The 27,050-nt window shown below is 46.0% G+C and overlaps 1 protein-coding gene and 3 long non-coding RNA genes across 4 annotated transcripts in view; 2 read left to right on the top strand and 2 right to left on the bottom strand.

Moving 5' to 3' along the window:
• The window catches only part of CAB39 (calcium binding protein 39), a 72,121-nt gene that overhangs the window by 28,798 nt on the left and 16,273 nt on the right, over positions 1 to 27,050 (top strand). Inside the window, exons 3-4 of the mRNA XM_028509622.2 lie at positions 20,189 to 20,353; positions 22,481 to 22,599. Coding sequence (XP_028365423.1) covers positions 20,189 to 20,353; positions 22,481 to 22,599 — 284 coding nt within the window. The remainder of the gene's footprint in view (positions 1 to 20,188; positions 20,354 to 22,480; positions 22,600 to 27,050) is intronic.
• LOC118499971 lies at positions 433 to 26,146 on the bottom strand. Its single transcript, XR_004902490.1, has 3 exons — positions 26,014 to 26,146; positions 1,099 to 1,105; positions 433 to 443 (listed from the first exon to the last, which is right to left on the bottom strand). It is a non-coding gene; the product is annotated as an uncharacterized LOC118499971 (long non-coding RNA).
• Positions 1,268 to 3,382, bottom strand: LOC118499973. Its single transcript, XR_004902492.1, has 2 exons — positions 3,249 to 3,382; positions 1,268 to 2,576 (listed from the first exon to the last, which is right to left on the bottom strand). It is a non-coding gene; the product is annotated as an uncharacterized LOC118499973 (long non-coding RNA).
• Positions 3,438 to 5,965, top strand: LOC118499972. Its single transcript, XR_004902491.1, has 2 exons — positions 3,438 to 3,661; positions 3,697 to 5,965. It is a non-coding gene; the product is annotated as an uncharacterized LOC118499972 (long non-coding RNA).

The following is a 27,050-nucleotide window of genomic DNA, read 5'->3' as shown; positions in this document are numbered from 1 at the left end:
TGACTACCAACCATATTTCTAACTTTTTTCTCTGTTTTTCATGTAAGGTTTCCAAGTTTGTTTAAACTTTGTTTTTTCATTGTTGCAATGATTTATCCGAGTCCTAAAGTCAGCGTCCCCACCGGCAGTCTTCCTGGGGAGGCGCCTGTCCGGGGTTCCGGCTGCGTTCTCTGTGCCCGAGAGCAGCACCTGCCTCCCCACCCACCACGGCCCGGACCTGCCTCCCGTCCCCTCGCGTGTCCGCTCCTCCCTGAGGTGCCGTCTGTTGCGGCACTGCGGGAACCCTTCTTCCTGAGGGGTCTGTGACTTGATTCTGACTTCCTCCCATTCCTGCTTTCTAAAGCTTCTCTGGACCCTTCTTACCTCTCTGATCCCTCCCTTGCCTTCAGCCTCCCACCCATGCAGGTGCCTTGAAGGGCACTGGAGACCCTTTGTGACCTGATCTCACCTCTCTGGGTGAATTTCCACCCTTTGTTCTTTGTGTTCTGGCATCTCAACCTGCCCCTGTTCGCTGAAAGCAAGTGATCAGCTCTACTCTTTTTCATGCCTTTTTATTCTGTTTGTTTTTTTAATAAACTGCATGGTGATAAAACTGTAATGATGGCTAGTATAGTTTGGTGTCTCTGCCTTGACTGGCTCAGTGGTCCCTACCGTCAGTGCAAATGACAGTGTAGTGGAAAGGGACAAATAATGTACTACTTTGACATGAAGATGGTTTTGACCCCAAGGAGTTCAAACTTCAAAGTCTACTGTGACAGTTGATGAAAGGTGTGTGTGCGCACGTGTGTGTGTGTGTGTGTGTGTGTGTGTGATGGGTGGTATTGGGTAGGGCGAGTGTCTTTGTTTAGATGGGTTATATGGGGGAAGTCTCACTGAGGAAGTGGCCCTGGGCGTGAACCCTGTAAGTACAGGGAGCAAGCGTGGTCTCCGATGGCGTTCATAGCATCTGCCTGACTAACATCAGTGGTTTTCGGCCAGGGGCGGTTTTGTCCTCCATGGGGACATTTGAGAATGCTTGGAGACGTTGTTTCTTATGACACGGGGAGGCTACTACTGGCACTAGTTAGTACAAGCCAGACATGCTGCTGAACACGGGACAGTCCGCCTCCACCCCCCACCCCACCCCCCAAATTATCTGACCCAGAATGTCAGGAACTCCTGCTGTAAACTGAAGCACACATAGACCTCCTGCTATTAGGATAAACGAAGCAAAGAAAAATAATCAAATTCTTGAAAATATTCCTATTTTAAATTTTATTTATTTTTGGAGAGAGGGGAAGGCAGGGAGAAAGAGGAACAGAAACGTCACAGGCCCCAGCTGGGGACCTGGCCCGCAACCCTGGAAGTAGTAACCAATTCACATGGTAATGAGAGGGAACTGAGACCTGAAAACAGTGGAAAGATAAAAATCTAATCAGTAAATTAAAAACCATTAAAAAACCACTTTGACATCATACTAATAAGACTGAAAAGCCGAAGGTAGTTCCATTAAAACCAGAGTGTTTGCACTTGTTTCTTGGCATTGCTCTTGAAACTCTACCCAGTGTATAAAGAAGTGGTTTAGAAATGAAAAGCTATTGCAGATAAAGAGAGAAGGTGACCGTGTTGGGACATTCATATATCTTTACAAAACACAAGGGAACCAACGCAAAAACAGGGGTTCTCTGGGGCAGCTAAATAGGAAATTCATAGCTTTTATAAATACCAACCAAAACCATCTAGAAATTGTAAGTTTTAAAAAAGTATTTCACTTACAATAGTAACAAAAAAGATTAGATGTCTGAGAAGACTTTCATTAGGAAGTATGCAAGAACCTATTGTATGTGAAAAAATTATAAAACTTCATTCAGAGGCATAATAGAATACCCAGTACATGTTAGCAAATGGAATATCATTAAGATGCCATTTCTTCTCAAATTAATTGTTATGCTTAAAGCAATTTTATTCAAATCATACAGGATTTTTTTGTAGCTTGACAAAAAAATGACTGAAGTTCTGGGAGAATAAATAAAATAGCATAAAGTTGTAGCGGGATCTAAGGAATATGAATTCTGTTTTGTTTTGGAGCGAAACACGTCCTTTATACACCTTCTTGTCGCCGTCCCCATAATGGTTAATGTAACTCCATCCTTCTAGTTGTTCAGGCCAAAGTCTTAAGTCATCCGTGACCCTTTTCAGGGTCCCAAGTCCAATTATGAGCAAATCCATCCTCTTATCTCGGGGCGGGGCCCAAGGACGAGGCATGGAGGGAGAAAGCCAGGATCTAACCATTTCTCCCCATTTTCCTAGTTAGCAACCTGATCTGGGCTGTTATCTCTGCTCTGGATTACTGCAGTGACCTTCGGGTGGGTGTGTCTCCCCTGTCCCCCTACAACCAAGGTGCTTCTTTTAAAACGTGAGTCAAATGCTACTTTCCCTCCACGTAAAAGTCAAAGTCCTCACAAGGGCTCGAACTAAGTTCTACGGCCCAAATCCTGCCCGTGCCTGTTTTTGTAAGGCTCATGAGCTAGGAATGGCTTTTATATTTTTAAAGGGTTGGTTTAAAAGGCAAAGAAGAATATGCAACCTTATGTGGCCTGAAAAGTGTGAACTATTTACTATCTGCCCTTTTTCCAGAAAATAAATGCTGACCAATGGCCTCCATGGCCCCTTCTCTTAGTACGCCCCCCACATTGGCCTCCTTTCTTCACGCACTCCGGTCACACTCGTGTCTTTAGGGTTTTGCATTTGACAGTCCCCTTTGCCTAGAATGTTCTTCCCTCAGCTTTCTGCTTAGCTTACTCCCTTATTGCGTTCAAGTGTTTGCTCAGTGTCTTCCTTGACCCAACCACTGCTCTTTGAAATGCACCCCTGTCCCCTGGCTTTCCTGCTCCCCTGAGCTTGTTCTGTGGGGTTTTCCTGTATGGCAGTTAACATTTTAATACACTCAGTAGTGTTTGTTCAGTGTTCCCTCCCCCCCGTTAGAACATAAGCCTTCCGAAGACAGAGCCTCAGTAACAATTTGCATTTATTGAAAGTGGAGTACACAGCAGAGTTGAAATGAAACACTGTCACCTGTCACCTTAGGATTCTTCTGAACTCTTTTTCTGCCAAACAGGGTAAAACAGAGTACCGTAACAATTTGCATGTTGAGTTTGTGGCTAATAAAAGGGTATCATGGTCAGGTATAATTCTGAGTTTTATGATGGTGGCCAAGTGTCACATTCCCTTTTAGTACTGCCACCCACAGAAGCGGTGACCTAAATGACCCTTTTCAAGAGGTCTGCTTTGTTGGCCCTACTCTCTTCCAAGTACAGACGTGATGAGTTACCACTGCACACCAGCAGAATGGCTAAAATTGAAAATACTGACTGTACCGAATATTGGTGATTGTGCAGAGCAACTGGAACTGCTGATGGGGGTATGAGATGATGCAACCACTTCGGGAAAAGCTTGACACTTTCTTAAAAAGCTAAACTTATATCTAGCCATTTCACTCCTAGGTATTTATCCAACAGAATAAGAAATAATGTCCATGCAGAGACTTGTGCATAAGTGTTCATAGCAACTTGATTTGCAATAGTCCGAAACAGGAGAGAGCCCGGGTGTGTAAATAAATCAGCTGGAGTGCACTGCTAGTTCAGAACACTACTCAGCAATGAAAAAGAACCAGCTACTGCTAGTTCAGAACACTACTCAGCAATGAAAAAGAACCAGCTACTGCTGCACACAGCCGCATGAATGGACTTCAAGTAATTAAATGTTGTGTGAAGGAAGCCGGACTCTAAAGGGAATACAGTGTATGATTCCACTTATACAAAACTGTGTGGAAACCACTGTAACAGAAAGCAGATCAGTAATTGCTTTGGGTTTGGCAGGGCTGTGGAGGGTTGGGGCAGACTTGGTGGAGTGAGTGGCCTACAGAAGACTCTGGTGGCGGTGGCTGTGTCCCTGTCTTGATGGGCATGGGTGTGTAAATGAGCCCCAACCCATCAAAACGTGCTCCTTAAATATGTGCGGTTTGTTTTATGTCAATTATCACCCAATGAAGAGAGCAAGAAGAGACTACCCGTGTGCTGAGATAACGGTGGCCTGGAAAGCACAGGTATTGGCCCTGAGAAGAGATCATGTAACGAAGCCCCCAGAAAGACTGTTGAAAGCCTAGGTGGATATAATCAAAATACACCACTTAAATTCAAAGTGGCCACCTTCTCTGTGTACACAAGTCCATACCCGATGGTCTGGAGAAACGAGAGTGGGTTGAGAGGGACGTGCCCAGGCTGGCAGAAACTCAGAAGTCTGCCGTAGAAATAGTTGAAAGAACTGGAGATATGAAGTAGAGAATAAAATCTGAGCTTTAGACCTCTTAGCAAAATGTTTTTAGGGGGTCATCTAAAAAGAGGAAAGGAGAGGTCGCAGGTGGTGGTAAGAGATAGAATTAAGACCTGTGAGCGGAAGTAAAGCAGGGAGTCCAATTTCGTCTTGATATTAGGAAAAATAATAGGTGGATGTTGGCTTCCTTGGTAGGTAGATAGCGAGTTTCCTGTCTCTGGGTGTGTATCGTGTGGGCCAGGGCACCACTCAGGTCTTGCAGAAGGAATTCAGGCTTGCCTGGTTGATCCATCCTTACATTGATATAACACTGTATTCTGCAAGGTGCCTGCATCTTTTTTTGAGGAAGAATAGTTTCCTGTTATTAATCTCAATCCACATCAAGAAAGCTTTTTTCCTAGGTAAATCATATTAGAGTCAGAGTTGGTAATCATTCCTAACTACCAGGCCCTTAGTGAAAAATAATGCCTATTTCTGCTTTATTCATTATATCCATGGTCATTTTTTCATTCATTTCCTGTGATGTTAAGACAAATGATAAATAAAACAATTGAGTGCTTATTTCTTTATTTGTCATATGTTGGTACTTTTATTTGTTTTATATGGTAAACAGTTGCCATATTGAGAATTATATGTAATCCAAAGAGATTAATCCTTAGGAACTATGCCATACCTTTTTTAAAAAGAATTTGAAAACTACGCCCCTTACACCTTTAGTGAAAAAAATGGTTTATTTTAGCATTCTTATTTTTAGGTAACTGGGCCTGGGTGTGGAGTAGGGTGGGGTGGAATTTGTTCTTTCACTGCTGACAGCCACGTAGGTCTGGTGTACGGAGTGACTGTTTATGCACTTTCTGCCCGCTGCGTGCTGTATAAGGAAGGCATGGCTGCCTCGCTCGGCACACACTTGTCCCCTTCACCACTGTGGACGAGTGTGCTCACGGTGCTGAATGGCTGCATTCACTCACTTCAGGAGACGAGTACGTTTGCTGGCATGCTTGAGGGGGCCGGAGAGGAGTCTTTTCATAGCATGGCCATTTAGCAGTGACTCATGGTTACTAAACTTGTTTAGAGTAATCTTTGACACCAGGAGGTTATTAATAGTTTTTCCTCGTCCATGATCTTTCAGCTTAGGAGAGCATCCCAGTGTTTCCTCTGATGATGTTGCGCGTGTGTGCACGCACGGTTTTCCTTTTAAATGAGCACGGGAATCAGGGTGATAACAGAATCGCTCTCATTACGAAACATTTGGCGCCAATAATATTTCTCGGGTTACTTCTAGATTCCATCTCACATTCTTTGTCTTCATTTACTTTGATTTAAGAACTTGTTTCCCTGAGGTCACCTAATAGCTTTCTGAGGAAGAATTGCTACTGAAGGCGGTACATACAGATCAGTATATATCCAGAGGGCTCTTGTTCAAGGTGAGTCTGTTGCTAAAGCATAGGTGTGAAGAAACTCAAAAGTAAAAAATACACAAGATAGTAAATGGACTTAAACCCCTCAAAAATATATGGGTCCTTTGAGACATTTCTCAGTAATAACCACTTACATGTAAATTCTAATAAATTCAGTTATGTAAACTAATGAATAAAAACGTGAAAAATTCTGCTTACAGACCCGTTTCAAAATTGCTTCTAAAAAAGACGACTTTGGCAGTGGGACGCCCGTCCCAGTTGCGGGCACTTCGTCCTGCCGGGTTGCGTGGGTCCAGCACGCAGCAGGACAGCTCTCGCAGACGACGGTGGAAGCAGTTTCATTGTCATCTTTGCAAAAGATTCTCAACTTGGTTAAATCCACAGGCATTTCAGTGCCCTCGTACTTGGGCACTAACTGGGCAGGCACATGGATCAGTTTTTTTCTGTTTTTAAGGAGTTTATAACCTAAGAGATGAGATCAGGATGTAAATAATAAAATATAGCATAGAGAGAGGTTCTCGGAAGTATCAGTGAAATTCTGTGGGCCCAAAGGGATGAAGCAGTTAGTACCTCTTCAGAGCCAGCATTAAGTTTGAAGTGACTTTCCAACTGTCTTTGAAGGTGTTTGGCAGGCGAAGAGGGAGAAGAGATGGCATGTGACCCCGCATCAAGTCTGGCACGGTCAGAAAGACAGTGACGAGTTCGGAGTGGCTTTCTAGGGGTGATTAGATGCGAGTGAGTGGCGGGAAGTCAGGCCAAGACTGTAGGTTGTGGTGGATGAAAAGAGCCTTGCACACAGCCTACAGGTGCACCTAAAGGCAGCTGGAGAAATCTGTTGCTGTTTTGCTTTGCTTTAAATGTTTATTTTTAAGTAATTATTAATTCACGGGAAGACAGACAGAAGTGCACAGGGAGACCCTGTGCAGCACCTTCTCCCCAGTCCCCCTCCATGGGGACGTCTCACGTGACTACGCACACAGCAAGGCCAGGGAGTTGATGTCGGCACAGCCCTCAGGCCTTATCCGCATTTCGCCAGTTTTAGTGAGTGTGAGTGTGTGGTGGCTCTTCATAGTTTCGTCACATGTGTAGCTGTGTGGCTTCTCTGTAACCACCACCACAGTCAAGATCCAGAGCGGTCCCGTCACCACAGGCCCCCTGGTAGCCACGCCTGTTTCCTCTCCCCCATTCCTAACCCTGGCCGGCAACCACCGGTCTGCTCTCTAAATCTGTAATTGTGTTGTTTCAAGAATGTTTTCTGAATAGAACCATAGAGTAGATAACCTTTTGAGATTGGCTGTTTTCACTCGGCTTAATTCCCGTGAGACGCAATTCCTCTGGGGTCCGAGCAGTGCTCCATCCTGCTCATGGGCGTACCACAGTGTGGCCAACCATTCGCCCGGCGAAGGGCATCTGGACCACTTCTAGTTTGGGGCTGTTGCAGATAAAGCTGCTGTGAACATTTTTATACCAGTTTTGTGTGAACTCGAGTTTTCCTTTCTCTGGGACACATGCCCAAGAATGTTCTCTTGAGTCATATGGTAAGCAAATGTTTCGTTTTATGAGAAACCACCAGCCTCTTCTAGAGTTGCTGTGCCATTTTATATTCCCACTGGCAGTTTTTCAGCGTCAGAGACGGGATGAGATTGGAAGTGTGTTTGGGAAGATGGATGTAATGGCGGAAGACGAACTTGTTAAGAGAACTCTGATGACAAGGAAACTTGAGGGTAAGGAAGAGGAGCAAGATATGAGAGAGGGGATTTCTAAGGGAGAATTGAAAGGATTTGATGCTTGTCTATAATTAACTCCAGGTTCACCCTTTGGCCTATTTTCTCTACCCACCAAATATTTCCCAGAGCATGAACCAATAAACTGTGGCCCAGGTCAGCCCATTACCTGGCTTTGTAAATAAAGTTTTATTGGAACACAGCCATGCCCACTTATTGACCTGTGGTCTGTGGCTGCCTTCCTGCTGCAGTGGCAGAGTGGAGTGGTTGTGGCGGAGACCGTGTGACCCACAGAAAGCTTGCTACCTGCTTATCTGGAGAAACTTGATGCTTCTGATGAGAGAGATAGCAGGGATTCTTGTTTTGTTTTGAAATGGGGAGGAGGGGAGCAGAGAAGGTGTGTGTTTTGCTTTCAAACGTGATGTTCCACTTCTGCAAAGAGCGCTGTAGAGAGGCGGGTAGAACATGGTTTCAGGTGCTCTCCCTCCCTTCGTTCACCTTTTTATTTTCACTTTATTCTCATTTGTATATTAGGGTTCTGCATAAGATTTTTATTTTTAAAAATGGGGGCAGGCAGGAGCAGGATATCAGTGGCCCCAAAAGCATTTAAAAATTGCCGATCTAGATGACCTCCGACATTTCTTTCAATACTTCAGATGCTGTGATTCCATACTGGGGCATCACTTCTAACTTAACATTTCAATTCCAAATTCATTTTCTCTGCCCCAGAATTGGTCTTCCTCTTCCTGACTGACTGGTTTAAGAAATGTTGTCTTTATATCTCTGGCTTGAAACCTAAGAGTCATCAGATTCTTTCTTCCTTACTTCAGCATCTGTTTGTCAAAGTCCTGTTTGTTTGAAATCACTTGATGCAGAGAGAGGAGGCTGAAATTTGCAACTTCTCCCTCTCTCTCTTTTCATAACCGCTCTGGGTAATGTGGGATGGGGGGGTGCATGTGAGATCTGTGCTTCCTTCGTAAGCCCAATAGTTGTAGGCGATTTCTATATTTATCGATCTAAAAAATTCAGAAAACACAACTGAGTATAAAGGAAATACACGGCTCATCTGAAGTCTGCCACCACAGGAGATGACCACCGTTACCACGGCGGGATGTCCTCGCGGGCCCTCGTTCACGCTCTCTCCCTCTCTCTCCACGGCGGGTAACTACCTGAACAGGGGCTCATGCTGTTCTACAACCTGGTTTGTTTTTCATCTTTTTAAAAGATTTTATTTACTTATATTTGGAGAGAGAGGGAGAGAAACATCATCGTGTGAGAGAGAGATCAATCAGTTGCCTTTCGGCCCGCCCCCGCCCCACCTTACCCACAACTCAGACGGGTACCCTGACCAGGAACCAAACCGGCAACCTTTCGGTTTGCAGGACAGGGCTCAACCCACCGAGCCATACCAGCCAGGGCTTTTTTCATTTTAATGTTAACATCTTTGCATGTCATGTTGTAGATTTACTTGTTTCTTTAAAGCTTGCTATTGTCTTCCATTCTATGGGTACCCCTTGATTTAACCAAGTCAGTGGGATCACTTTTTTAACGCTTTTTTTTTACATTTTGCCAAATTACAGTCGAGTTGTATCAGTTCATTTTTTTGCCACCAGTGTGTATCTTTTAGAAGTCTTTGCCTCTGATAGGAGGGAAAAAATGTCCTGTCATTTTAAGTTTATTATTATGAAGTAAGAACGTAATTTTTAAGGTTATATATTTGCCTTTTAAATCCTGAATTAGTCATATCTACACTTTAACCATTTTACTCTTGTTTATCTTTAAGTTATCTTTAACCTTATAGTATTAAGGTTAAGCTTTATCACTAATTTTGTCTATTAAAAATCAGAGGGGAGGGAGTGGGCAGGCCCAGTCTTACGTCCCACCAGACTCAGCCCTGCACCTCCATCTGACTGGCTGCCTTGTCACCTGTCACTGGCCACCACCAGGCCCCTTGGGGATCTGCTGCTGAGCAGCTGGGCCCTGTTGGGTCCAGAGGAGGAGCAGGTGGGAAGGGCAGTGCGCCCTGCGGGGACCCGGCCTGGGAGCACTGACGGGGAAGTGAGCATGTCCTCTGTCTCCTGAACTTGTTGTTTTTGTATCACTGCTTTGTATCCAAGCAGTTGCCACCGATGATGGTAAAATAGTACAGTGGTGGGTCCTGCGAGAACATTGGGCATCAGGTGAGAGATTTAATACAAAACCTGAATTTTTGGAAGTCTTGAAATAGGCCATTTGTACCAGTGTTTGGCTTGCTAATTACTTATTTTTCCACTTCGCTGTACTTTTTTAATGGGAACGCAGGCGGTGGAAAGGCTCACAGCTTCAGTTCCAGTTGGGGAAGTTGTCATGGACACCGCCCTAAAAACCGGAAGTGACGACTGTCCCCTTGTCCCGGGGGTAACAGAAGTAGATAGTTCTGATACCGTTACTATTACTATCGTGCGGTGAGAGTTAGGTGTGACCTGTGGAATACTTGCTACTGCTTAAGTTGGCCCTGTAACTTAGATAGTTAAATTTAAAAATTGTTCTAAAAGATATTAAGTAAGAACAAAGTTGCTAACCGTCAGTGGTATGTGGAGGTCAGTGAGGCTTCGTGGCATGGGATTAATACACCTGGCCCCCTGGCGTTTAGAGACGAGGCTTCTCAGCGCGGAGCCCCGACTCGGGGGTTCTGCCGAGCCCCGGACCCGTTCCTCTGAGACTGTCCTCTGTGTGGTGTCCCCACACTCCCACTGTGCCCGGCTGTTCAGTGCAGTCACGCAGGGCTCACCACACCTCAGAAGGCCCTCGCTGCGGGGACTCAGGGTGAGGGAGTGAGTTGGTGAGGCGGCTGCACGCCACACCGTTCTCCAGTCACCAGAGCGGGCTCGCCGCGAGGGGCTCCCCTCTTTCGTGCTTCTCTCCGTGGCCACGTTGGTGTAGAGCAGCCAGCCGCTGTTGGTGGCCTGTGCCCGTGAAACGTGACGTGAGTCTCCCTGGCTACACGAGGCTGGCTAGCGTGTGTCTCGGAACACCCTGTTTGACTGATGCAGTGTCCTGGACAGTTCAGTCAGTTAACGAAATCGTGGTGTCAGACCGTGTGTAAATCACCGCCGTAGACACTGCAGTGAGGAAGGTACGAGGAGGGGTAAGCAAGCCTTTGCAAAGCCCTTGAATATACGTCCTGGGGGAATGAGAGGTGCAGGTGAGAAGACGCAAAACTGCAAGGCCAGGGGCTGAAACAGGTCGCGGCTGGGCTGGCATCTGAGGGGGGGTTAGGAATGAGAGGAGGGCTCATGGATGCGGGGGCTCTGAGGGGGGAGGGGGAGGAGGAAGGTGAGGCTTTCAGGGTTGCTTGAGGACAGATGAAGATGTCCAGGGCAAGAGAGAATTGGGAGAACCTTCATTTAGAGCTTGAGATCTTAAGAATTAGAACGGATCTCGGCGGCCGTCTGGCCCAGCAACCTTCCATGAGGCCGTGCAGCTGGCAAAGTTGCACCTGGGGTGGGGGAACCGAGGCAAAGCTGCCCTCCGTCTTCAGGGGCCCTTTCTCCAGCCCGCGTACACAGAGTCGTCGGCCTTGCAACTGAGGAGCGGTGCTGCTTCCCAGTGACGAAAAAAAGCAAAATATGAGGATTAATTAACTTGACGTAGACTTACGAAATGATTGGAAAAGGAGTACTCTGCACCCATCTTCTCCAAACGTTACCATTTTTGATAATCACAGCAACGTGATCAAAATCAGGAACAACATTGGCATAATACTCTTAACTAAGCCACAGACCTTTTCTCAGATTTCAGCAGTTTTCCTACTAGTGTGCTTTTTCTGGACCAGGATCAGTTCAGGACAGCACATTGCGTTTAGTTGTAACGTCCCCTTAATCTCCTTAAATCTGGAACAGTTTCTGAACCTTTGCCTTTCACACCCTTAGCATGTTTGAAAAGTACCGGCCAGTTGTTTTGTAGAGTGTCCCTTAATTCTCATGTGGCTGATGTTTTAATGCAGGTGATGCCATGCCCTGTCAGGAGGCATGTGAGGTCAATAGTCCGTGTCTGTTCACTCCTTGACGTCTCCCGAGTGATTCTGCTGTGTCTCCAGGATTGAGACAGAGAGTGACAGAAACGCACCAGATGGATGGAGGACGCTGAGAATGTTTTCGTTAGAACGTCTGTCTGGATATGGAAGGAGTGAAGGTAGATGGTCTGATACAGAGCAGAAAAAGAGAGAAACTAAAGTATCCTAAGGGAAGTGGAGCAACTTTGGAATATTTGCCACTAGGAGTTACTGGTTTTAAATCAGCCCGTTGGGAAGGACCGTTTCTGACCGGACTGAAGGCACTCGAACAGTGGGCACGTCGGTGAACCGGGAGTGCCTGGGTACGGCACCTCGTCTGCAGGCTCCTATGCAGTGGGAGCCTGCGTAGAGGAGGGCTCAGTGGAGGGCATCCGCGGTGACTGGGGGAGCAGGGGACCTGCAGCTGTGAGCACGCGCAGCGCCGGAATCTGCGGTCTTAGCAGGGCAGGTGACGTGGTCTCAGGAGCCCGGGGGATTAGGTGACATGATGATCTCAGCAGCTCGAGAAGGGTACAGTGCGTGGAGGAGCCCTGGTCGTGACTAGCTGACTCAGTAGGTGGGAGGGGCCGCACGGGGAGGTGACAGACAAGGAGGATGTGGCCGGAGAGGCAGAGAGCACACTGACATGGTGTGAGCAGGCCAGAGCCAGGGCCCTGGGCAGGGCCCCTAGTGTGAATGCTGCTGAAGGGGGAGCCAAATCCAATCTAGAACCCGAAGGTCAGGCTTATTTGTGCTGCGTGTGGCATCCTCCCTCCATGGATACTTACTGCATTGACTTTTCTGGTGGGATACTTGACTTCTTAAGCTTTTCTGATCATCTTTTAGTAACATGTAGACAGTTTTTAAAGCTTTGTTTAATCAACTTGTAATTGTTCATGTAATGGGCAACAGAAATCACAGAAATTATTGAAATATTGCGTGAACTTGAAAGTCATTTGAAATACAAACTTAATCTCTCTTACTTGTCAAGACTGCTAAAAATCAAGTAGATGAATTTTAGTTTTTCTTTTCTGTCATGCTGCTGATTACTCTGTGTAGACAGTAACTGACCACGGAGATGCCCAGGTTTGAAAGTAGCCTCTTGTCCCCGGTGCTGTTGTCTACTTCTGAATAGTTGGGGTCAGGCTTTTCCCTATATTAAGACCCATTCCAGCCTTTAGCTTTTTATTTTGCATTGTTTGTGGCACTCTTTTTTAAGGTGTGGTTGGTAGACTTAACTTACATATATAGGCATATACTTAGTTACTTCTTAGGAATCTTAAAATTTGGCAGGGGGAGCTGTCTTGCAGGGGTGAAGCAGAAGCAGAAATGAGATCACTACAACATAGTGAACACTTGGATCTGTGTGTCTCATTCTCTTTATTATTTTGCTGTTTAAAAAAGGAAAATATGAATTGCTTAATACTCAAACAAATCTGAAATACAGAAAGTGAAAAATGTAGGTGTTCTTCTTACCCTCCCCATAGGCAGAAAAAGAGGTTCCTTGCTCACCACTTAACTCTTCCAAGTAGACTCCCTTAACTTTCCTGGTGAGAGGTTTCAAGGTGTCCTTCCTTCAGGACCCTATGTCAGCACTACATTTGGGATGGGGGGTGGATCCTTGACTTTATGGTGTTGCACATGTCTTTACATCCAGTTTCCGCCTGGATTTTATGTCCCAGTGATCGAGTGTGCTGACGTTCAACCCTTCGTCAGCATGTGTGAAGCACCAGCAGCACTGGGCTCCTACACAGTGCACAAGGACACAGACATTAATTGGAAAGCAGAAGGTAAAGCAGCATTACATGAAACTGGAGAAACACCAAGAAGAAGTGTATGGTAGAATTTACCTAGAAAGACTTCTCGGAGGAAGTGATCATTGAGCTGAGCAATGAAGGAAGAATAGGAGTTGGTCAGTAGGTGGTACAGGGTATGGGCACAAAGAACATTCCAAGCGTGGAAAACCATATGTGCACAGATTCTGAAAGGAGACCAGTGTGACCAGGGCATTAGCGTTATAGATACCGGGAGAGAAATTGTAGTGCTAAGAGCAGAGAGGTAGGGTCAGACCATGAATGCTTCAGTGGGCCATGTTAAGAAGGAATTGTTTCCACCCTAAGAGCAGTCAGTAATTGAAGCATTATAGCAGAGGGAATGACAATCATATTTGTGTTATAAGAAGGTCATTGTAGGTTTGGCGTGGAGAATGGTTTGTAGGGGATTCAAGGAGACAGTCAGTAGGCTCCTTAGTAGACCAGGTAAGTAGTAGTTATGGTGACTCTGACTTGGGTAGTGATGGTGAGGGCGGGGGGAGGGGATAAATAGATGGATTAGAGAGACTTGCTAATGAACTGGATCTTAGGGCAGGGTGAGGAAGACTTAAGGATAATTCCAAAGTTTCTGACATGTATTGGGTTAGGCAAAAAGTCCATGCGGTTTTTTCTGTGAAATAAAACACATTTTTCATTCTCACCAATAACTTTATTGACTTGGATATTTTGAGTATGTCGGCTTCTCCCACATGGCAGAACATTGATTGTTCTCAATTAATGTGTTGGTTGGATCGCTGTCAACTTCAACTGGTCTACCCAACCGTGGAGCATCGTCCATTGAGAAGTCTCCAGCATGAAACTTTGCAAACCACTTTCAACACATTCCATTAGTCACAGCATCTTCTCCACACACTGCACAAATCTTTTTTGTGTGTTTCAGTTGCATTTGTACCTTTCTTGAAATAATAAAGCATAATATGCTGAAAATGTTGCATATTTTCTTCCATTTTTAATATTAAAATGGCTACACAAAAATTCACCAAATTTGATTTTTTTCTTAAGATTTTATTTACTTTTGCCCCGGCTGGCATAGCTCAGTGGATTGAGTGCGGGCTGTGAACCAAAGCATCGCAGGTTCAATTCCCAGTCAGGGTACATGCCTGGGTTGCAGGCCATGGCCCCCAGCAAACGCACATTGATCTTTCTCTCTTTCTCTCTCTCTCTCTCTTTCTCCCTCCCTTGCCTATCTAAAAGTAAATAAATAAAATCTTTTAAAATTTTTAAAAGAAATAAAAAATTAAGTGGCTCCATTTATTTAAAAAAAAAGATTTTATTTACTTTTAGAAAGAGGGGGAGGGAGAGGGAAAGAGAGAAACATCATGGGTGTGGGAGAGAAACCTGGATCGGTTGCCTCTCTAATACCCCGAACTGGGGACCAGGCCCACAACCCAGACATGTGCCCTGACCAAGAAGCAAACTGGTGACCTCTCAGTTCGCAGACTGGTGAGCAATCCACTGAGTCACACCAGCCAGGGCAAAGTTTGTTTTGTTTTGTTTTGTTTTTGTTTTATTTTTTAATGCACATTGATAGAACAGCTGTCACAGTACAATCTAACAAAATTGTTTTGAATGAAGTTAAAGACAATTAAGCACTACTAGAGCCATCTTTTGGGGAAAAAAAACCAACAAACTTTTTGGCCAACCCAGTATATGAGCATCAGTAGTGGTATCATTCCCTGAAATAGCAAACAAGGGAAGAGCACCTACCAGGCATTGGAGCAAGAACGTGAGTTGTTTCGGATGTGTTAGGTCCGAGGTACCTTGAGACATCCAGGTGGAGACACTGCGTGGGCTGCTGAGCGTGCTGGTGAGAGAGCCGGACTGGAGATAGGGATCTGTGAGGCCTCCGCACTGAGGTGTTAATTAAAGCCGTGGGTGTGGGTGAGATCACCTCAGGGAGACATGAGAGACTGAGAAGAGGGCCTTTGCCCTGTCTTGAGGAATTCCAATATTTAAATGGCCTCATTGAGGAAGATGAGCCAAAAGGGAGAAGCAACCAGGAAAACAGGAAGGAAGAAATTAGGGTGGTGATGAGCAGCAGAAGATGAGGGAGGAGCAGTTGTAAAAGAAGGGTGTAATCAGCAACTGCCGTGCCGCCAGGAGCTCACTCGGGATGAAGGCTGCGAGGTGGGTTGACTGGCAGGCAGTGCGTCGGTGATTGGCCAAACACTGTCAAGTACGAGGTGTGGAAGCCACACATGACTGGGCCAAAGAGTGACTCGGAAGGAGATGGGACTAAAGCAAACCCAAGCAGATGTATTTTTGTTGTTGTTTTATGTTTTTGATAATGGAGATCTTTTTTCAAAAAGATTTTTATTTATTTACTTTTAGAGAGGGGGAAAGGAGGGAGAAAGCTGGAGAGAAGCATCAATGTGTGAGAGATCCAGTGATCGATTACCTCGCACATGCTCCCAGCTGTGGGCCTGGCCCACAACCCAGGCCTGTGCCCTGACGGAGAATTGAACCTGCAACCTCTTGGTTCCCAGGCCAACAATGCTCAGTGCACTGAGCCACACCGGCCAGGGCCCAGACAGATGTTTTGAGACGTTTGATTATGGTGGGCAGTGGCTGGGAGAGGGTTATGCAGTCAAGGGAGAGTTTTTTTTATTTTGTTCATGAGAATCTTGGTCCTATTTAAAACTGAGGGGAAAAAATCAAGGGGAGGGGAGCTGACTGTATTAGAAGATGAGATGACAGGCAGGGGGAGTTCCTGAGCAGGCAGGAGGTGGCTGGAGGCCAGCAGCAGGGAGGATCGATGTGGGTAGATAAAGATAATAGCAGATGAGGGAATTCTACCCGTCTTTCCTCCCCACCTGTAGTACAGGTGACAGTATCCTCTTCGGAAAGGGAAGAAGAGGACTTTGCATGTGAATCCAGGTGGCTTTTCATCTCAGAATTACAGTAATTAGCTTTTTTATTTCCTTTTCTCCTCCCTGCTTTTCAGACAGCTTTATTGAGACATACCTCATATAGTTCACCCATTTAAAATGTGTATAATTCAGTGGTTTTCCCATTTACTTGCAGGTAATGTGCAACCATAACCACAGTCAATTTTAGAGCATTTCATCGCCTCAGAAAGAAACCCCATACCTTTTAGCTGCCACCGTCACCTTCCCCACCTCCTTATTCATCTTTTGCTATCAGAAGAGAGCAGAGAGTGGTCTCAACTCAGATTTAAGTCATATCACGATTTCAAAGAAGAAGAGAAACTGGGCATTGAAGGGTTGCTGTGAGCCTCAGAACTTTGATCTAGCCAGAGAAGCAAAAGGGGCCGAGGCCCACTGCTTAGGCTCGTGGGCATAAAATCAACAGGTAGTAGGCTCAGAAGACCCACTAGATGTCAGGTGCTTCCCTGTCAAAGAGAATCATCTGAAGAATGAAAATAAAATGAAAAAGCAACCCATGGGATTAGATTTTAAGAGAACATTTACTGTTGATAAATTATTTTATTTACTGGACCAGAAAAAGTACAGTCAGGGTCACTTTAACACTGATACTGATTGAGGTTTCATAATGGGATTATTATATTAGGAGGATGATTTGTCAGCGCCCAGAATACAAAGTAATAGTCAGTAGAACTCAGCACAGGCTTAGTAAAAAGGTCTTCCCAAATTAGCTTTATTTCATTTTCTTATGCTCAGGAAATGTGGAGGAAATAGATATTATTTGACCAAAGTATTTAACCAAAAACCACTTGAATGCAATTTGAAAGTAGGTGTAAATGTATAAGTGGTTGAGCAGCCATGCCCAGAGATTTTTAGTGAGTGGATTGTTACTGAAAAGAACATGGTGATTCAAAGGCATAATAATGGTAGACTCCCTTCAGGGTTATTTCCTTTTTCTCATTTTGGCTAATGATGGAGGCCATGGGAAGCATGCCTATCCTATTTTCAGGTTATTTAGACAGGAGAGTGATAGCTGGTATAATGGATGTCCTTCCAAATCCAGAAATACCTCCACACTGTGGAATGATGGGCTGTTGTTGAGATTAAATCAAATAGTGGGATGAGTTAAAGCCTTCATTGCACTGTCATTCAAAGATCTGGCTTTAAATGAGTTATATGCTATAATTGCAAAAATTCTTAAAGATAGCCTTTGGGCTACTTTGGCACTTGGGGCATCTGTAGGGAAGTGGGGTCTGATGTCTTCTGCATCATTCCACTGCGAATAGGGTGGGAATGTGAGTCCTGTCTTCCTTGGGAGGAGAGTGAGGAAGCTGAGAGGTTTCCTAGGGAAGGTGGGCAAAGCTGCCTTCCAGGGGAGCCGTTCTGTGGAAGAGGAGTTAGGATACGCGGATCTGCAGCACAGCCCCAGGGCTAGCAGACACCAGAGTGAGGGATGTTTGTCTCGTGAAACATTTTAACAGCTAGCTAGCTCCCTGGCTCTGAACTCTGCAAACACTGTGGACGCTAGAACTACTTCAGGTGAAGCAGGTGACCGTGCAGTAAGGGGGGCAGGAGGTTGTAGCAGGGAGCACCGTGGGACTCGGTGATGCTTCAGGTGCCATGAAACGCTTCTGTCCTGTCAGTCTGCGCTAGTAATCCCCTTGAAGTGGATTTCTGTTCACAAATACTTCGGTTTATGTAGCTTTTTATAGCCTTCATGTTTTTCACATACCTTTAGTGCCCTATTGAGTCTCCTTTGTTATTAGCTGTAAGTCTTGTTTTGTTTTTTTTCAGTGGTTCCTTTAGGACTTACAGTATGTAACTTGAACTTACTGCAGTCTCAGAAATATTATTCTGCTGCCTGTGTAAGGCCTTACTACATTCCATTACCCACCCACCTTTGAATTGCGGTTGTCACGTATTTTTGTCCTACATGTGTCGTAAGCTCAGAATACACTGTTGTTTACGCTTTAAATAGCCAAATGTCTTTTAAAGACTGTTTTTGACGATGAGTGGGAAGTCGTTTATATTTACCCACTTCGCTGTCTCAGTGATCCTCATTCCTTTGTGTACGTGCAGATTTTCATCTTGAATTATTTTCCTTCTGTCTGTAGGGCCTCCTTAAGCAATTTCCAATAGTGCAAGTCTCTGGTGACAAAATCTCCCAGCTTTTCTGTGTCTCAACAACTCTTTCTTCAGCTCTGTTTTTGGAACGCTTTTCAGTAGGTATAGAATTCTCAGAGGACAGTTTACCTTGTCTTTTTCCATAACTTTAATGATGTTCCTCTATTATTTTTTACTTCATTTTTATCAAGAAGTCCGTTGTAATTCTTTGATTTTTTTGGCTAATATTTTTACCCTCTGGTTGCTCTTAAATTTTTTTCTTCACTGAATTAAAACAATTTTATTATTCCATGCCTTGATGTGGTTTTCTTTCTGTTTCTTATTCTTAGTTTTTTAAATTTATTGGCTCCATGGGATTACCGTTTTCATCACATTTAGTAAATTTTTAGCCTCTGTGTCTTCATTTATCTTGCCTACTCCCCCTCTAACTCTCTGTGTGCTGTCTTTCCCCCTTTCTCCGGGTTCCATTGGAGATGGTGGTTATTGCTCTGTCTTTGTGTTTATTATTTCTTCTGCTGTGTCTCAGCTGCTGTTAACTCTATCCAGTGTAATTTTTAGTTCAGGCATTGTAGTTTTATTTGTAGGTGTTGATTTTGGTCTTTTTTAGAAAACTGTTTTTCATACCTTTACTTAACCTGTTCATTTTTTTCTGAGCATACTGACCATAGTTACAGTAACTTCTAATGACCTTGTTTATTAATCCTGTCACCTGTGTCACTTGCAGGGCTGTTTCTGTTGATTGCTTTTTCTCCTCGTTATTGACTGAGACAAAGCCCTTTGAAATCTCTGCTCTGTACCCTGTGAACTGAGCTTTCCCTCAGGTTGGCGGAGACAGGAGCTGTGTCCAGCCTGTGTGAGCCCGTGCTCCCTGGCCTTGGGCGCTTCCCGCACACCCACGGGCCTCTCAGGCCGTGTTCAGCTGAGGAAGTGAGCGGCCCTTGCAGCTCTCCCCTCGCCTCCCTGCAGTTCTGTCCTCGGGGGCTCGGCCCCGCTGCGAGGGCTGGTCCGCTTGGCCTCCGCAGATGCCCAGCACTGGCGGCTCGGCTCGGCTCGGCTCGGCTCGGCTCGGCTCACCAAGGCCGCCTCTTCCGCTGGGCTCAGCTTCCCTCTCCAGGCACAGAGCTCGGGGGGCGCCTTTCATATGCTCCCTTCCCTCGGGGATCACTGTCCTGTGCCGCCTGAAGTTCAGTGTTTAAGATTTGTTCTGTCACAGTGCTCTTCTACTCTTCAGCCTTTTATCCATGGGGAAAGGTAAAATCTGGCCCCGGTTCCTCCGTGTCTTGGCCAGAAGTGGAAGCTCTTTAGGGACGTTTTATTTCTCGCTGACGTTTTACCTTTGCGTTCAGAGCCCCTTTCAGCTTCATTTTCTGCTGCCGCTGCCTCGTTCCCTCCACACCTTTTCTTGACAGACTCCTCCTGTACTCCTTCTGCTGTACTCCTCCCTCCCCTCACCCCGGCTCGTGCCCGTTCTGGCTCCTCAGCCCCCTTCCCCACTTCTTGCTTCTCGGGGTCTCCAGTCTCTGGGTCCGCTCAGGTGCCTCTTCCGTGTGATTTTCCTCCCATTTGAGGCTGAACAGAACCTTCTCTCCCCGTTCTGCCGCTGCCATCGTACTGTTCTCAGTGTTCGGGTACACGTGCTGGGGGTCTGCTGGTCTTCCTTGCCAAGCACGCATGTTGGCTCATATGCGTGTGTGCTCCCATGCACGTTGTTAGCCCCTGAGGGCAGCTTTGGGGTTTGTCCACCTTTGTGTCTTGTACATAGGCCCATGGGTTTGTAATACACAGTGAAGCTATTTGACAGATACAGGTGTTTACTATACATGTTTGTTAAAATGACTTTTTTCCCCTCCCCCAAAATCAGGCCACGGAAGAAGTTTCCAAAAATCTGGTTGCCATGAAAGAGATTCTGTACGGCACGAATGAGAAAGAGCCGCAGACGGAAGCAGTGGCGCAGCTGGCTCAAGAGCTGTATAATAGTGGGCTCCTGAGCACCCTCGTGGCGGACCTGCAGCTCATTGACTTTGAGGTAACAAATCGGTTTCTTACTTTCCACCGACAGCACCCTGTTCATAGTGCTTGTCCGTGTGTTCTCTCCCTCGGGACAGCTGAAGATTCTGCCCGGCTCCTGGCCCAGGGCTGGCAGACCTGTAAGCGAGCCCGGCGAGGCTGCCTGCTCGCTGGCGGGGCTGGGGCCAGGGCCAGGGTGGGAGCGCGGTGTCCCGGGCTGGGGCCAGGCTCCCTCCCCGTCTTCCACCACATCGCACAGGGAGTTTCTTAGGCGTTCGTCATGTCCTCCTCCCGTGTAGGCTATGTTTAGTGAACAGGTGCTGTTCCACGTGACTCACTGGTCTTTGGTTCTCAAGGAATAAACACTAAAGACTGTATAAAAACCCCCATAGAAGGTTAAAGCGTTAGAGGTAGGTGATATCTCCAAGAATATCCAGGGGTTTTTGTTTGTTTTTTGTTTTTACCTATTGAGAATTCATTGCCGCAGAGATCATATGTGTTCTGCTTGACACTGCTTACAAATGTTGAACTTAGGACGTCATTTCAATAGTAGGATGTTTTATACACAATTTTGAATTTCTGGCTTCTCTCGAAAATGTTGACTCTGGTAACATTCAACCTCTAGTCCTACGTGGCCTCCCAGCCGACGCGGGAGAGGTCAGGCGTGCGGCAGCCAGCGCAGCCTGCTTTTCTGCCTCAGGGCCTGCTCTGCCCGTTTGCACCTCCTGCCCGGCTCTAGTAGGCCGATGAGGGGTGAGATCGTTTCCCAAGCTTACGTGGCCAGATCAGGTCGTGTTAAATATTTAGTTAGTGTAACAGTGAGAATAATGGCCCTTGATACCCGTCTAAGAAATAAATACACATATGCTAATGAGGGGCTCCGGCTTGGTCAAGGCCTGTGATTCTTTATCATGGGTGTGCTTTGCTGTAAGCCCCAGGGTCTGTCATCCTCAGTGACTGGATGTCCGTGCAGTCACCTGAAAAACCAGGGAGAAAATGGCAGGTGTAATGCCAGGTTCGGTTTTGGAGAAGGATTAAAGGGTGGGGTTCATAGTTTACTCAAATGTAACGTTGATAATAGAAAAGAATAAAAATGGATTTCTGCCCCATAGAACAAGTAGACCCATTTATATAGCTGATTTCATCTATTTTTAATAGGGTATCAGATTTCAGCAGCAGCAGTTTTATTTTCTCTGCAGTGTTGGGAATGCACTGGCCACCCAGTGCCTTCTCCTTTGTCCACCCACCCCATGCCCCAGCCCGGTCGCTGAAGTTAATATTCATTTGGCACTTCAGAGACACACCTTTGAAAGAAGTGTACACCCTTGAGATGGGCTCTTAGAGATTGCTGCTACAGCCCCTGACCACCATGGGCCCCGGGATGGTCTCCGATGATGGAAAGCGATTGTTCACTCAGTTTCCTGAAGGCCTGTCAGCCGGTGAACAAGTAGCCATTCCAAAGCATCCCTCGGCATCCAGCACTGCATTGTTACTCTCTCAGGAAGTTTGTAAGGTTCACTGTAGAGGGGCAGTGTCCATCTGTTTTGTTTAGTCAAATACAGTGGCATAATTCTGGTCTGAACTGCTGCATCACGTGACACTCAGCACCTTCGTTATTAATGTATATGAAGTCTTTCCCAAGTAGGCCTAGTTTAATCAGGGCACGTGTCTACTTGCCATTGAAGTTCAGCTTCTTATGAAATTCTTTCATTGTTACCACTAATAGCATACAGTTTCTCCTTCCGTCACTATAAAAGAAGAGCATGTCTAGTGTTTACAGCACAGGCCTCCTGTTTAGGCCGCCTGTTCCATCTGGGTGGGAACCGGGTCTCTGAACACCGTAAACATACAGCAAGGTTTGCTCTTCACATCGGAGTCAGCATGATTCTGAGAGCCGGAAATGGCTGCAGTTCTGTGTAGTGAGATTTTGCTTCGTCAACACACCGCTTGGGTTAAAAATAATATGAAAACTTAGAATTTGAAATTATAAAGAAATAAGAAAATTCAATGTCTGTGAATGTTTTAAGGTCATATATTTGGTCATAATTATGAATATGCAATGCCTTGATTTAAGTTTAATGGGGAGGGTGGATGGGCTTTTTGATGGTTAGTCAGGTAAATATTTTAATGATTGTATTCCTAATAGGGCAAAAAAGATGTGGCTCAAATTTTCAACAATATTCTCAGAAGACAAATTGGTACAAGGACTCCTACTGTTGAATACATCTGCACCCAACAGAATATTTTGTTCATGTTATTGAAAGGGTATGTACCACGTAATAAAATTTATGTTCTCAGTTGAAAAATGAAAAGGAAAGATGGTCTTGGGCAAAACAGCATATTGAATATGGGGAAGCCTTCTCTCTGGTTCACTCGGCTCATTTTTTGGTAGTTCTTGAACAAATTTCCCTCCTTAAAATTCAGCCTGGAAGCTATATTGAGTTTGAAAATGCCCATGCAAGTATAAAGGTAGGTGAATCATAGCCGCTAAACTTTTAAATCATACGTGATTGAAGAAGAAAGTCCTCTGTGATCTTATTTCTGTTATCTACGATGTAAAAAGCCCAAGGGTATGAAAGTCAGTTAAACCACATATCTAAAGACGTCTTTGGATAGACGTGCACGCTGTCAGGCGGTGCAAGCTGCCTGGTAAACGGAGCCTGGGTGTTACACAGCGTAACTTTGGTCAGTGCACAAAGAACTTGCCCATGGAGTAGTACCCTTTGCTTTTTACCTGTGTGCCCACTCTAGCCAACTCAGTTTGGTGACTCAGTGCGGCTTCCTAGAATCACTGCTAGACTAAGCGGGAATTTATGTTTGGATAGTTTGTCCGTTTAAAAAAAAATCAAAAAAGCCTAAAAACTACAAAACAAAACAAATCCTCTTCCTCATCATTGAGCCTCCCTGGTTGGCAAGGTAACCTCCTATTGTTCTGCACCAGAGTTGTCTGTCCCCTCTGGCCAGGTGTGCATTGTGTGTCCCAGCACTGGTGGCATTCTGTCAGATTGGTGGCCAGACCTGCCACTGGCATGACTGTTGGTGCGACCCAGCTTGCTCCGCTGCCCCGACTTCACAGCTTGCCTCACTCCCATTCCTGTCTGTGGTCTAACGCTTGCCGCGAGTTCAGACTTGCCTAGACGAAGCATGAGTCAGTGCCTGCGCTGGGTGCCAGCATTCTGTTTCCTTTTCTCTGCCACTCACTATCTGTGCTGCTTCTTCAGATGTGCCGTACAGAACTACGGGCATCTAATTTTCTGCTGTTGTGTCGCCCCAAGACTTGTGTGTGTGACATGAAGGGAGTAGTCTGAAATTTTGGTGTTCTGCAAGCAACTTACAACAAGAGCCTTTGTGTGTTTTTAAAGCCAGTAATTCCTTTTCCATAGAAAGCCATCATTATTAAAATCTCAAAACTAGTTACCTCCGCCTACATTTTCACTTTAGAGTAGCCAGGGGTATGATAGGAACCTTGTGAAACTTCATGTAAGTAAGAATGTGAAGGTACAATTTAAAGAAAAAGTTTAAAGCCCTTGTTCATCCGTCCATCTGAGCTGGCCCGAGCAGAAAAGCTTGAGCTGGAAAGGAGAGAGACGCATGGAGAGATGCATGGAGAGAGACGCATGGAGAATGGTGCTGGTGCCCCTGGGACCCGCAGAACCCACCCCCCACCCCTCAGAGCCTTTCCTGCACACAGGTGTGCCATGCGGGGGACAGGGGGACACCACACCCTCCCCTCCCCGCCCCCAGCTTCACTGGTTGTTATCACACCGTGTCGTTCTTGTTTCATCTGCTCCTCCTTTTTGCCTCCCGACACAGCATCACTGTGGTTTGCATGCCTAGTAAGTAGATGAGGCATCGAAGGACTTTTTATATATATATATATATATATATATATAATCACAATACCATTTACAAACCTAACACTATCTAATGTTCTGTGTTCAGATTTCCTCTATTTTTACCCCCCAAAAAGTCATTTTTTTGGTTTAAGTCAGGTTCCAAACAAAGCCCACAAACTAAATTTGGTTGATGCGATTCTTTTTTTTTTAATTGACTGATTTGAGAGAGAGAGAAAAATAAACATTGATTTGTTATTCCACTTATCCTGCATTCAGCGGGTGATTCTTGTACATGCCCCGACCGGGGATCAAACCCGCAACCTTGGTGTACGGGGTTGACATTTCTAACCAAGTGAGCTACCTGACCAGGGCAGTTGATATGATTCTTAACTCGGTTTTAATCTATAATAGTTTTGGCCCCCTTTTAAAAATATGCCATTTATTTGTTGAAGCAACTGGATCATTTGTGTGTGTGTGTGTGTGTGTGTGTGTGTGGAAAAATCCTGTATTTTAGATATGCATCCCTATAATTTCACTTACATGTTCTTTCCCTCTATTCTCTTAAGTTGGTGATTGGGTCATTGTGAACTCAAGGGGTTGTTTGTTTGGTTGGTTGGTTTTTGATGTTTCATAGTCATAGTTTTGTTTTTGTGGGTTTTTTTTTTAATATTCAAGCCTTCTTACCAGACCCCAAAAATCTCTTAAAAGATTTCCTTATCTATAGAAACAGACTGGCAGCCCTGGCTAGCAGGGCTCCGCAGGTGAAACCCATGACCGAAGGGTCGCGGGCTCCGTCCCTAGTCAAGGCACATACCTGAGTGAGTGAGTGAGGGGTTTGTTCCCCAGTCCGGTGCATGTGGTCGGCAGGCAGCTGTGCGATGCTTCTCTCTTGCATTGGAGTTCCTCTGTTTCCCTTCCTCTTTCTCTAAAAGCAATGGAAAAAAATGTTCTCAAGTAAAGATTTAAGAAAAGAAAAAGCAGGCTTGTGATTACAGAAAGACACAGCATTTTGGGTATGTAACAATATCGCTGACTTCTCCATCGTATCGGGAAAGGGCCTGGCGACTGCCCCTCTGGGACACTAATGGCAGCAGCAATGATGGTCATTGTTAAAATCAGAGCAGCAGTGATGATAGCTGCCCTTTAGCCTGACGGTGAGGCAGGCCTGTGACAGTGACACAGCCTCATTCCATCCTCGAGGTCTGCGGTTAAGTCTGCCAATGGCCTCGTCCCGCACGTGAGGAAGCTGGGGCTCGGGACCACAAGGACCCCACACTTCCTCAGCTCACGCACGTGGAGCGTTCACTGGTAGGGAAGCCGTGACACAACACCACGGACTGGGTGGCTGAAAAACAGACACTCACTGTCCCAGCCCTGGGTCACAGAGAGCCCGAGACCAGGGTGTCAGCAGGTTTGGTTTCTCCTGAGGCCGCGCCCCTGGGCTCGCAGGCGTCCGCTTTCTTGCTGTGCCCTGGCGGCGGCTTCGCGCTGTGCACGTGCGTCCCTGGCATCTGTGAGCAGCTCAGGGATCTGGGCTTTTAAATATATATTTAATGTGTTTCAGTCCATTCCAATTATCACGTTCAAGTTGTATGTCCACACTACCCCACCTTGGGCCATTGGGAGCTCCTTTGCCCTCTTGGCCGGACCCCATTGGTCTTTGACTGGTCCTGTGCTTTCTGGCACGAGAGGTCCCTTGCTTATTTTGTGTGGGTTCCTTCCTCAGACCTGCAGATAGCCATTTCTTCAAGCAACCCTGGGAACCACCTTGAAGGTTTCTGTGCTTTTGTTGGTCCGTCAGCTTAGACTGCTGTCACACCGTGGGATCATCTGCCCTGCCCACTCTTACTGACTGCTTTGATGGCAGATATTGGGGGAATTGTGCTGCCACCTTTGGTTTGCATTTGCAAGTACCCTTGTTGCTGGTGCTAGACTGCGTCTGGAGACAGTGTTTGCCCTGGTGATTTAAATGTTAATGTGCTCTCCACTCCAGCGCCAGCAGGTTGTACAGCATAACTGTTTGCCTTGTAATCATTGCTTTATGGTTTAATCGTGTAAGATAAGCTTGACTAACCACCATCAAAACCTGTCCAACTTGTCGAACCAAACCGTCTTACCCTTGTCTGTATTTGATTAGCTAGAAGAAATCATTCTAAACTCCCAGGCTGGAGGTGCTGTTGATGCGCTCATGTGTTGGGCAGCCATGGTGGCATGGAGCTTTACCGCAGGTGCTGGGTAGGGGCGCTGCATTGCTCTAGGTGTGAGTTAATTCAGCGGTGGGAGCAGGACCAGGAATTGAAACTAAGGTATGCCCAAGAAGTGTTCAGAAAGGACTGGTGCCTTGGAGATGGAGAGATCAGGAGCCGATAAAGAGGGTGAGATTGGAATTGTGTTGTCCAATACAGTACCTACTAACCACATGTAATTATTTAGTTTCAAATTAATTTAAATTAGGTAACATTTAAATTTTAATCCCTTAGTTATTTTAGCCAAATTGCAAGTGCTAGGTGGCCACCTGTGGCCACGGCCAGCATCCCGGACAGCACCGATGGAAAACAGGTCCGTCGTTGTCGCAGAACGCCCTCTCAGACCTGTCTGCCTGAGGCCCACGTGTCTGAAACAGGACAGCGGTGCCAGCTCAGGGGCGAGGAGGCCAGGGTGGCGGCCTGTGTCGTGGAGGGAGATGAGACCTGATTTTGGACGTGTGGAGTTTATGGCAGACCTTTACCTGAAGTTGTCCAGAGACCACAGGAAGTGCCCAGGCATAGCTCAGGTGTGGACCTGAGTGGGGACGGGGAGGGGTCGTGGTGGCAGCCGGGAGATTGCACAGGTGTTTACTAGCAGCTGAGAAATTGAGGAGAGACCTCAGCCAGACAGGAA

This window comes from Phyllostomus discolor, chromosome 4 (genome assembly GCF_004126475.2).
Source record: "Phyllostomus discolor isolate MPI-MPIP mPhyDis1 chromosome 4, mPhyDis1.pri.v3, whole genome shotgun sequence".
NCBI lineage: Eukaryota > Metazoa > Chordata > Mammalia > Chiroptera > Phyllostomidae > Phyllostomus > Phyllostomus discolor.
This window is presented reverse-complemented; position numbering and strand designations above follow the sequence as displayed.